At 35.5% G+C, this 12,717-nt stretch overlaps 1 protein-coding gene across 2 annotated transcripts; it reads left to right on the forward strand.

Moving 5' to 3' along the window:
* Positions 1 to 1,166: 1,166 nt before the first annotated feature.
* Positions 1,167 to 11,687, forward strand: il13ra1 (interleukin 13 receptor, alpha 1). 2 transcript variants are annotated; one of them, XM_016543087.1, is made up of 10 exons: positions 1,167 to 1,473; positions 3,124 to 3,254; positions 7,356 to 7,548; positions 8,758 to 8,857; positions 8,976 to 9,145; positions 9,452 to 9,585; positions 9,876 to 10,017; positions 10,289 to 10,388; positions 10,650 to 10,743; positions 10,861 to 11,687. In XM_016543087.1, the coding sequence occupies exons 1-10, from the start codon at positions 1,395 to 1,397 to the stop codon at positions 10,978 to 10,980; spliced, it is 1,263 nt and encodes a 420-aa protein (XP_016398573.1). In that variant the 5' UTR covers positions 1,167 to 1,394; the 3' UTR covers positions 10,981 to 11,687. The 2 variants fall into 2 exon arrangements, with proteins under 2 accessions (XP_016398573.1, XP_016398572.1); XM_016543086.1 differs by lacking the exon at positions 1,167 to 1,473 and adding an exon at positions 2,279 to 2,585.
* The last annotated feature ends 1,030 nt before the right edge of the window (positions 11,688 to 12,717 follow it).

Raw genomic sequence — 12,717 nt, forward strand, 5'->3', positions numbered from 1 at the left:
GTTGTTGAATCTGTACTGATTTGTACAAGAAAATGGCTGGGCCTACAAATGTTGTGTAGGACAAAGCAAAACAACACATGTTGATGACAAAAACGGTGAATTATTGTCATGCTGAAAATTATGTTTGTCAATGACTTGTTGATGAATGTTATGAAGGTTAAATTATTAATGAATGACTTTTATGTTGTGGTTGATGTGAAGTTTCCACTTTTATAAATGTGTAAATAAATTGGCTAGTTTCTTTATATTCAAATGAATGCCTATTTCAGAGAAAATGTCTTCATTTCATTCTAACAGGAATGTATTAAAGTGCCAATACATTAATAAATCTTTATTCCCGTTATTGTCTTTCTAACATATGCAAATTGGCATATTTCATTCCCTGGAAAATGTTATTTAGCATAGGCCTACTACATATTTGTCTAGTTTGCCTATTGTGTACATACGTAGTTATGTGTATTGTTTGTAAGTAGGCCTATGTATTATAAATTGCATATGTAGCCTATCTTTATTAATTTATCTTTAGGAATTTAACCGTATTTATTTATTTATTTTTATAGATGTTTTACCTGTATTTTGTATTTTACACTGCATTGCATTGTGTTTTAGAGTAATTAATTAATTGATTTATATATATTTTTTTTTACTGTATCATTTTCTACTAATTCTACTGGGACCATATCCGTAATTTAACTAGAAGTTAGGGCACTCGACATTCAGCAGACTTTTTACAAATCCGTAGAAATGACGCAATTCCATAAATGGTTCTCTTTAATCCATGGAGAGCATGTGAGTGAGTGAGTGAGTGAGAGTGAGTGAGTGAGTGAGTCGTATTTATTTATTTATTTTTATAGATGTTTTACCTGTATTTTGTATTTTACACTGCATTGCATTGTGTTTTAGAGTAATTAATTAATTGATTTATATATTTTTTTTTTTTAATGTATCATTTTCTACTAATTCTACTGGGACCATATCCGTAATTTAACTAGAAGTTAGGGCACTCGACATTCAGCAGACTTTTTACAAATCCGTAGAAATGACGCAATTCCATAAATGGTTCTCTTTAATCCATGGAGAGCATGTGAGTGAGTGAGTGAGTGAGAGTGAGTGAGTGAGTGAGTGAGTGAGAGTGAGTGAGTGAGTGAGTTCACACACTCCACCCACTGCAGTCTGACAGTGTCACTGTGTGCAACAAGCTCAGTCACTCTGGCTTTGAGCTCGAGGCTGACGGACGTGTCGATCGTCTATTTACTGCTGAATTATTATGTCGAGCACGAGTACAACCACTTAAAAAGTAAAGGAAAAATATCGCGTTTTTGAGTACATCAGCACAGGATTACGGGACTTCACATTGGATTTTACACAGAACATCCGATAAAACCTTCAACAGTATGTTTCGCGTTTGGGATATCTCCTTAATGATATGCTTCTCTCTCTCACTCATGTTCGTCGGAGTTGAAGGCGTGTCAGGTGGGTTTATTTACAAATCCGTAGAAATGAATCAATTCCATAAATGGTTCTCTTTAATCCACGGAGAGCATGTGAGTGAGTGAGTGAGTGAGAGTGAGTGAGTGAGTGAGTTCACACACTCCACCCACTGCAGTCTGACAGTGTCACTGTGTGCAACAAGCTCAGTCACTCTGGCTTTGAGCTCGAGGCTGACGGACGTGTCGATCGTCTATTTACTGCTGAATTATTATGTCGAGCACGAGTACAACCACTTAAAAAGTAAAGGAAAAATATCGCGTTTTTGAGTACATCAGCACAGGATTACGGGACTTCACATTGGATTTTACACAGAACATCCGATAAAACCTTCAACAGTATGTTTCGCGTTTGGGATATCTCCTTAATGATATGCTTCTCTCTCTCACTCATGTTCGTCGGAGTTGAAGGCGTGTCAGGTGGGTTTACTGCTGTTTGTTGCGTTTCCCTTAAGTTTTCCTATGACAGCGCGTGCGGGATATCCTGTATAATTCCCGAAACCTGTGACGTCAGAGACCTTCTCCTGAAGCAGCCCTCTACGAACACCTTGGCAATTAAATCGCCATTGGCTAGTACATTTTTTTGTTTACTCGCCAGACTGATATATGTATGCGCAGTGTTGGGGGTAACTCGTTATAAGTAATGCGAGTTACGTAATCAGATTACTTTTTTCAAGTAACTAGTAAAGTAACGCATTACCTTTTTAATTTACAAGAAAATATCTGAGTTACTGTTTCTAAGAGTGAGTGAGTGAGAGTGAGTGAGTGAGTGAGTTCACACACTCCACCCACTGCAGTCTGACAGTGTCACTGTGTGCAACAAGCTCAGTCACTCTGGCTTTGAGCTCGAGGCTGACGGACGTGTCGATCGTCTATTTACTGCTGAATTATTATGTCGAGCACGAGTACAACCACTTAAAAAGTAAAGGAAAAATATCGCGTTTTTGAGTACATCAGCACAGGATTACGGGACTTCACATTGGATTTTACACAGAACATCCGATAAAACCTTCAACAGGATGTTTCGCGTTTGGGATATCTCCTTAATGATATGCTTCTCTCTCTCACTCATGTTCGTCGGAGTTGAAGGCGTGTCAGGTGGGTTTACTGCTGTTTGTTGCGTTTCCCTTAAGTTTTCCTATGACAGCGCGTGCGGGATATCCTGTATAATTCCCGAAACCTGTGACGTCAGAGACCTTCTCCTGAAGCAGCCCTCTACGAACACCTTGGCAATTAAATCGGCATTGGCTAGTACATTTTATTGTTTACTCGCCAGACTGATATATGTATGCGCAGTGTTGGGGGTAGCTCGTTATAAGTAATGCGAGTTACGTAATCAGATTACTTTTTTCAAGTAACTAGTAAAGTAACGTTAGTCGCCAGAGTGAAGATTTAGTCGCATATGCGAGTGATTTACTCGCAATGTAGAGGGTTGTGAAGAACACCCGTCAGTGTGTTACGACTAAACCTAATTCTTGTCTCAACTTGCTCCCCGTAGTAGTTTATTAAGTTACTACTACAAACAACCGAATGTTAGTACCGCTACTACTTTTGTTGAACGTTGTTTTTGTTTTATGTTTCTCTCCTTTCTCCTACGGTCTTCATAACCTTGTTCCTCTCCTCTTGAACCCCACAGAGCTCCCTCCACCCAGGAACCTAACCTTCAAATGGGAAACACCTTTCACACTTCATTTGACATGGGAAAAGCCGAAGGATCTGGAGCCAGATTGCAAAGTGAACTACACGGTGAACGCGCACCATTCTCAGGTGTGTCACCTCTCAGTCAGCTACACTTTAATTAAGTATTTCCGCTGGGATACTAGAAAGTCTGTGAACTCTTAAAAATGTGTTATATTTCTATATAACTTACATACATACATACATATATATATATATATATATATATATATATATTCGATTCTCATTCATAGACTTGCGATTCGATTCAATTAACAATTCGATTCGATTCAATATCGATTATTTTGGATATATATATATATATCAGGTACAGTATATGGCAAGTTTTCTCAAGGAAAAAAAAATCTCTCAACTAATGTTTTAAAATATGAGAGTCCGTTGGTACTACATTACTATAATATTGAAGGTTAAAATTGACCGATTTGTTAAAATTACACTTAAGTTTTTTAAATAATAAAGTTACAATTACATAATAATATTTCTACTTCAATTCGTTTTTTTATATACACATAATGGTGGCTGTCATAAAAACTTGATGGATTTATTCAAACATAAATTAAACATTGAAGAACAGTAAAATTTATAATGAATATGTTATATGGTGCATATATTTAGCAAAATGCCCCTCTCTACAGTTTATTTTTCTATCTGACTAATGAGTTTATGGTCACCTAGTGTATATATATATATACTGTATATATATATAGAGAGAGAGAGAGAGAGAGATGCTGTGATCAGATCCTATCAAGCGCTTTGAGATGTAATTGAATCATTATTATTTTTTAAATATTATTTAATTATTTATGGAATAAGTATGTGAACTTTTGGTATCAGTTCATTTAAAGGCTAAGTTTGAGTGAGTTTAACAGTTCCCGCACTATTGGGGGATAGTACACTATACAGGCCTGCTATTAAATAGTTTAATAAGAAATTAATTTGAAAGTCGAAGCCAAATTTGAATCCAGTAGAAACGCTGTCTTGAGGAGAGCAATTCCAGCTAAAGAAGCCCACTGATGTAGCTGAGTTTAAGCAGTGTTTAATGAGGATTGGGCCAAAATTCCTCTGAGCTGATGCGCAGATACGATATGTGACCCTGGACCACAAAACCAGTCCTAAGGGTCAATTTTTTTGAAATTGAGATTCATACATCAACAATATTTGGCCGAGATACAACTATTTGAAAATCTGGAATCTGAGGGTGCAAATAAATCAAAATACTGAGAAAATCGCCTTTAAAGCTGTCCAAATTAAGTTCTTAGCAATGCATATTACTAATCAAAAATTAAGTTTTAATATATTTACAGTAGGAAATTTACAAAATATTTTCATGGAACATGATCTTTACTTAATATCCTAATGATATTTGGCATAAAAGAAAAATCAATAATTTTGACCCATACAATGTATTTTTGGGTATTGCTACAAATATACCCCAGAGACTTAAGACTGGTTTTGTGGTCCAGGGTCACATATACACTTATTGGAAATGTTCGGTTGCTATTAATTATGATCAACTGGTTGGTCACTCCGGATACTGAAGGCAAAGAGCGCTATACATTCACTCCCCCCACCTACAATCCCTGCCGGTACCGAGACTCAAACCTGCAACCTTTGGGTTACAAGTCCGACCCCTTAACCATTAGGCCCTGACTGCTAATAATGTATAATTTCATTTATTTATTCACATTATTTATATAATAAAAATGTATGTAGAAATACGGAACGTTTTAAGGGTTCAGAAGCTTTCTAGCACAGATGTATTTTCCTTTAAAACACTCTAAAACACCTTGGGGCAGAACACAGGAGGATGAAGGGAGACAAGACTCTTTACAGAGAAGCGTTTAAAAGTACACTGAAAAAAAAAAGATTGTTCAATTTACTCAATTTTTTGGGTTTTAGTTTTTTATTTGAACTAAATTTGTTTATTTAAATGTAGATCAAATAAATTTGATTGCAACCACTTAAATTAAACAATTGAGTAAATTCAATTAATCATATGGACTCAGTTAATGTTATGCAATAAAAACCATATGCATGCATAAAATAAATGCTGTTTAAAATATTTTACTTGATGTATGCTGTCATGACAGTAACAACGAAACAAAGAAAATTGTTTTGTTGTCCCACATTTCACTCAGTTTTATGAACATATGAGTCAAACCAGGACAGATCATAGTATAAGTGACCCTAGCACACTTTGTGTAGTACAGGCAGCAGTTTTTCTCTATAACCACACAATTTACCAGGTCTGAGAAGCCCTGAACAAACACTGAACTGGAGTTTATAGTGTGTTTTTGTCCTTCTGAAGTCAGTAAAACAAAATTAGGTCTGATGTACTTTTGCGTTTTCTGATACTTTATTGCTACAGCTCTTCCCCACATAAGTCAAAGTCTACATAGGGTTTGTTGTTTTCTCATCACACGTGTTTACTTTCATTTATGTGTGTATTTATCTCTCTTTGCCCTTTTCCCTTTACACAGTTCTCACCGGCACACATATGAAACTTACTGTGTTCAAATACTTATGTAGCTTCATGTTACACATGTACTTACACACAGATTATCTGATTTGGATGATCTTTGGTTGATATTATTGGTACCTGTGGCATTTTAGGGAATTTCAGCGTTAAACATAGTACTTCTGAAAAGTCACTTCCGTCTAGGAGAACCGGTCGGGTCAGCAAACAGCAATGCCAGTTGTACTGACATCATAAAGTTTGACACAGGCTGTATTTAATTAGAAAAACTGTTAATAAAACCAGTTATTTAATATGACATTGATTTAAATCATACCATTAGATTAGACTAGCTTTTAAGTCTAAGACCCTCATCATACATTATGCACAATAACAAGGTTTGTCAAAGTGAGAGGAAGAGGAAACAAAGCAAGTTCTGGAACTCTATTGTTTGGATTCTTAGCAACTTTTTTTGTGATTGTGTTTGTGTTCAAAATTTTAAAATAATATGGAACAAAAATAAGTAACGAACCTGCACACTATCAATACTTGCTAATTCTTAAACTTTATTAAACGCAACGTTGCGGTCCACTGACAAGTTTAAGAATTAGCAAGTAATGATAGTGTTCGGGTTCGTTACTTATTTTTGATTCAACTTTTTGTTTGATTTTGTTCCCATGCACCTATCGTTGTTTCAGGTGTGCTGAGTTTACGTTGATTGAAAATAATATGGAACAAAATATTAGAGCCCGACCGATATATCGTTTTGCCGATATTATCGGCCACAATAATATACACAAAGAATATCGGCCGATATATCGGTATCCCTAATATCGGTATCGGTATTGGCCCGAAAAACCCATATCGGTCGGGCTCTAAAAATATGAGTGTTACTAGACTTGTGCCGGTATTCGGTAATGCGATATATCACGGTACTGAATATGCACGATATTGTTATCGTGGGCACTTCTAAATACCGTGAATAATACAATATTAAAGTTTGAAACTCATTTGAAACTTTACTGTATATATATAGATTAAACCTATATATATAGATATTCCCTACGTTATGAGGACCAAATGTCCCCACAAGGAAAGTAATACCAGTAAATTTTCACATTGTAGGGACTTTTTTTTTGGTTCCCATTAGGAAAAACAAGCTTTGTGAATCATAGAGAATTAAGTTTTTGAAATTTCTAAAAATGCAGAAAGGTGTAGGGTTAGGATAAGGGGATAGAAAATACAGTTTGTACAGTTTAAAAAAACTTTACGCCTATGTAGAGTCCCCATAAAACATGGAAACCAGTGTGTGTGTGTGGAGAAATGTCTTTATATAGTGAAAGAGATTATTATTATATTAATTTGTCTAACAACATGCTACTTTACTTATGCTCTTGTGTTTCCTTTTGGAGCTGCAGGCACTGCTTGTTCAGCATGTAACCACTTGCTTTGCATTGTAATTCAATTTATGCACAAAAAAATCCCTAAAATATATTAACATATTTTACATCTTTGTGCCTAGTAAATAATCTTTTTTAATTATTTTTGATGGTTTTATCATCTTGGGAAAGCTTTAGTGAAAATATTTTGGAAAGGAATAATGGGAGGTTTTCATTAGAAAATGCACACACACACAGTAACACAAAATGAACACAAGTACAAACAGACTGTATTTTATAGTGATAATTAACATGCAAATCCGTTGTCGTCAACAGGACTGTTCTGAAAGAGCCAAACAAGACATGTCAGGAGCCAAAAATACCGAAACCAGGAGAGTCCAAAACATGACCTGCAAACTGAATATCTCCAATGAGAACGGACTGTGCATCAGTGTTACAGTGAACCCTGAAAACTGTGGAAACAAATACCAAAGTCCACCTTTGGACATTAGCATCCCTCCACCTCCAGGTACTCTGCATGATAGCCAGCTATCGGATGTAAAATGCTTTTTGGTTCTTTGTCCCTTTTTTAATCATTCCATTTTGATCCGGTGGCAGTGGTCTCAGTTATGATCATGAGAAGTATGTTTATTAGTTTATTCAGTCTTAAGTCATTGAGGTATTTTTTATTTTATTACATGTTATGGTATTAATGGATACAGATCAAATAATTCTTTACTTCATTTTACCTAAGAAGAAAGTCACAAGATGAACAGTTTATATTATAACAATTCTTTTTTAAGAGCTGCAGGTTTGCTATTGAGTACAATATAGTTTTCAACTCATCAATCCTGCAATAACAGCCTTTTTTCAAAGGGTGTTATTTACCATCTTTAAATTTAATTTAGTGATATATGTGTTTCGGCCATCCTGCTCTGTAAAAAAAAAAAAAAAAAACATTGTTCGACCAATATTATGCAGAATAGCAGCTGATTAACAGCTTGTTTTTATATTTATTGTTAGTTTTTCTGGTTTTTAGGAATAATATATGGTGGCCGAGAAGTGCGAAGCAAATCACAATTCTGAAAACAAAATAACAAATTACAAACGCAAATGCAAGTCTAAAAAACAAAATAACAATTCAGAAAGCACAACAACAATTCAGAAAACATTGTAACAAGTCAGAAAACACAATGACAAATTTTGTCGTTGTGTTTTCTGACTTGTTATTTTGTTTTCGAATTTGTCATTGTGTTTTCTGACTTGTTATAATGTTTTCTGAATTGTTGTTGTGCTTTCTGAATTGTTATTTTGTTTTTTAGACTTGCATTTGCGTTTGTAATTTGTTATTTTGTTTTCAGAATTGTGATTTGCTTCGCACTTCTCGGCCACCGTAATAATAGCATCTTTCCTGCTTTGCCCTTGTTGCCTCACTGTAACTGAATCACGGAATCAATATCATACAATAACATGTAAATATAGGTGTTCATGTGTTGATGCATTCATGTGCATGCAACTTTGTGATGTCATGTTTCATACTGAGTCTCTTTGAGTTCTTAATATTGCAGTGAGTTTTTATAGCCCATCAAGCTCTTTTGACTTAAAGAATAAACCACTGATTTTCATTGTCAAGGAACTCAAGCATTAAGATTCACCTCTTACATAATCCACAGATTAATTTCATATTCATAAATTTCCAGTCTTGAGGACTGATTTGAAATCTCCACATTTATTTCAGTGAGGCTGGTGAAAAACAGGAGCTTCGAGTATTCCCACAACAGGTTGAAGTGCACTTGGCATTCTGATGTTGATGTCAAAGACCTTGGTTTTTATTACTGGTACCTAACTGTTTTTCTTACCATTGTTGTGTATATTTCACTTTCATTTGATGTTTATATTCCTTTGATGTTTATATTCCTTTCATCCATGCATTGGTTGTAAACGTATGTGTTTTAGGTCACCTCAGAATGAAACGGTAATAAAGTGCAATGAGATGAAGATTGGAGAATGCGTCATACACGATACATTTCTCAAGCACATGACAAACATGCTCTACCTGTTCAATGGCACTTATAAGGGCAAACCTGTAAACAACACATTCATGGATGAACGTCCAGTAGATTTAGGTAAAGATGCACTTTTTGCATAGAACATATACTTTTTTTAAACCTGCATTGAAAGGCAGTTAAACAGCCAGTTTTCTCAAATACAGCACATTACGCTGAGAGTTGTCATTTTCACAACAGCAAATTATTTGAGAAATATTATTAGTTGATCACGTTGAGGAAACATAGCAAACCTATACTGCATACTGCAATAGCTGTATTAGAGAATATGAGCTACATTTTTCACATTTTCTAATGTCAGTTGCCACTCTGTTTGTTTGTTTCACTAATTAATAGTCTCTTTGTCTTTTTGGGCTTCCTTTGCAGTGAAACTAAACAAACCTCAACTTACAATCCAGAGATTTGGGCAGTCTCTCCATTTTCAAACAACTGTATCAGATTTAGATGAGTTTGCACCTCAGTGCTACAAATACAACTACATTTACAGCATGTGCGATAAGGTAAATCATGTTCTGTATTTTTATATTTAATATATAAAATTCTTTATTCACTATTAAGTATTTTCATTCTCACTAAAGCTTTAAATACACATAAAACTGCCCTCTTTTAATGCTTAAGAGTATAGAATAAATGAAAAAAGTCAAATTAAACAATGCAGTAAGTACCAAGCCACTTGGTGGAGCTATTATTGCGTCATGTAGTGTAGCGCATAATGTCATGGTAAACCAGATCCAACTTCTTTTATTCTATAATTTTCTAATCCTATATTTTTCTGTTGTTGTGTTTATAGAGTGTACAAGAAAAGGTCATGGCCAATAGCAAGCATGTAGTGGACTATGACTCAAACTGCAAGTACAGAGCCAGAGTGCAGATCAACTTCTCAGACAAATGTGGTGCAGGGAAGAGTGACCTGAGTGATGAGGTGGAATATGGTATGTCTGGGCCTAGTAATTAGCATCATATTCAACTATGATAATCACTTTGTTTAGATGGTCAAAGTTTTAGAAAGGTAATTAATATTTTATGGAAAAGCAATAGGAAGCCTACAACAAGGGTAAAACAGTAAAAAGAAAATTTTGGTTTCCAGGACAATCTTGCTGAATGGTAGTTTATGTACGATTACTTCATATCCTGCAAATGAAATGAGCTTTCCTCTGGTCTTTGATAGTTGACTTGAATGCTTTTCTTTGTGCTGTTTCGTAGGTGAGAACAGAGATCCAAATTTGCCTGCATTGCTGGCTGTCATTATTATCCCGCTCATAGTTTCCTGTTGCCTGATAGTTTCTCTTGTGCTGCTCAGAAGGTGATGAATGATTTAGATTTTCATTTTTCTGCCCTTCTATTTGAAAAGAACAAATGTGAAACAATATTATTGCATTATGACATATGTTATTGTATATTTTTACGATTTCTTTATATCCTATTTGTACGTCTTGTGAATCACATATGCTGTTGAAACCTGATCAGTCTTCAGGTAGAAGTTAAAAATGGGCAAATCTTTTGAAAAACTTAATATGACTGAATATTGATTACCGAGGCCTGGAATTCACTTCTCTTCCTTCAGACATAAAGACATCATATTCCCGAAAATCCCAGAGCCAACGCTTATCTTTAAGGACATGCTCATCAACAACATCAGAACGGCAGAGGATCTACGGGTAAATTGTGCAGCCGATCATTATTCATTCGTTTCACAATCAGAAACCTTTCAGATGCACACATTCTCCTGTAACAAAAAATGTCATTAATATTCTTAATTCAATCTATTCCAACAGAGTACTGCAGATGGCAGACTGTATATCCCTATTGAAGAAATCGTAGAAAGCAAGATAAGTCTTGAACCTGAGACACCACTTATACCAACCACGACAAATACGACGCACAAGCAGGTATAAACATTTCTGATGACTGAAAACATCCGGTAAATCAGGATGGACTTAAAACTTACACTGACGGGAAAATGTCTAAGCAAGGAGGAGGATTAAACTCCTGTTGTCCGTTTCATCTGTTGATGAATAATGAACTCAGGCTCCGTATACCTTTTTTGAATGGACTTCGACCTCACTTATTACAGTTGCTAGTAAACTGCTCTTCCTGGCACGACAGTGGCTTGTTTTCATTGAATGTATTGTGAAGATAAGAAAAGCAATCAACAGACTTTCCTGGGGCAGGTTGGTTGGCTCTGATTATCTGGTATGTGAAGCTCACACTGTACCCACTCAGTGTATCCAGAGGCCAGCAGACAACATAAGCAGCTTCATGCAGCTTGATAGAGGAACACTCCAAAATGATTCATGGAATATGGAAATTGTGACCTTTGATCTCTTGCACACCATTACTGAACTTTTCCATGCTTGTTTATACAGCCACATTTATGGACTCATGGGTGTTTTAGCACATAGTTTACAAACTACATGTACTGCTATAAAAAAATTTACTTTTCAAAGTACTGCTTTAAAGAAATTAGGTTTTCTACACACTGAATTGTTACATGTATAAAAGTGTGGTTTACTGTATTGCAGAAAGAAAAATGTTCTTGACTCTAAATGTATATATACCTGTATGTTCACAACTTTGGCTGGTGGCTAAACAAATGGATATAGACAAAATAATGAATATAGAAAGTCACATGACAAATATTCAGACATTCAAAAAATAAATATAAACATGTTTTTATAAATTGTATATAAAATGATATATATATATATATATATATATATATATATATATATATATATAGAGCGTTGTCACCACTAGAATTACCTACTGTAGCCAAAGCAAAATAAACTAATTTAACCTCTTCCAGGGCCCATAATTACAAAATAGAGACTTCTGGGGAATCCATACTCTGGTCTCAAGAGACCAAGTCAATCATTTTGGATCCAAAAGCATCCAGAATGTTCTGGTGTTGCTAGAGGAGGAGTACAGAGAGAAGTGATTGGTACCCACAGTGAAGTTCAGTGGTAGTAAAGCTTTTATATAGGGATGAATGAGTGCTGAAGGTGTGAGGGAGTTGTACTTTATCAACGCTGGCATGAATTCACACTCTACTGTGTGATGGAATACAAAAACAGAAGATGCTACCCTCCCCTCGTTCCCTGCATTATTGGGCATTTTTTTCAGCATGACAATGAATATATTCATTCTCCCAAGGTGAAAATCCTTCAGTGGACATGTATTTCACTCAATCTTAACACTCTTGAGCAGCTGTGAGAGATTCTGTAGAGACGAGCTGAGCAACACTCCCCATTAAAGACCAGAGCATTCAAGGAGGTCGTCCTCCAGGAGTTAAACAGCACAGATGTGAAAATTTGTAAACAACAAGTGCTACTCTACACTGCTCAAAACTCACGTTTGAATCGTCAGTGGCAAATTCTTTAAATATAAAAAACTTACTTACAGGCTGTGAGTCAGAAGCGCCAGACTGTCCTTGCAAAGTTGGAACTACCCCACTTTATAGAAACAGACATTGTAGGCTCTCACAGGAAACAGTCCTCATCCTCGCAAAATGCGCTGCACACATCTGAATATTTGGGTTGAACTGTTCTGGAACAGTGTTGTAAATATAACTTAACCACTGATTTCTAGTTGTGTCCTCCCTCGGAAGACCAAACAAAGTAGTTTCGCTTTCA

The sequence above is a fragment of the Sinocyclocheilus rhinocerous genome, unplaced genomic scaffold (assembly GCF_001515625.1).
Source record: "Sinocyclocheilus rhinocerous isolate Xijiao unplaced genomic scaffold, SAMN03320098_v1.1 scaffold1841, whole genome shotgun sequence".
NCBI classification, from domain to species: domain Eukaryota; kingdom Metazoa; phylum Chordata; class Actinopteri; order Cypriniformes; family Cyprinidae; genus Sinocyclocheilus; species Sinocyclocheilus rhinocerous.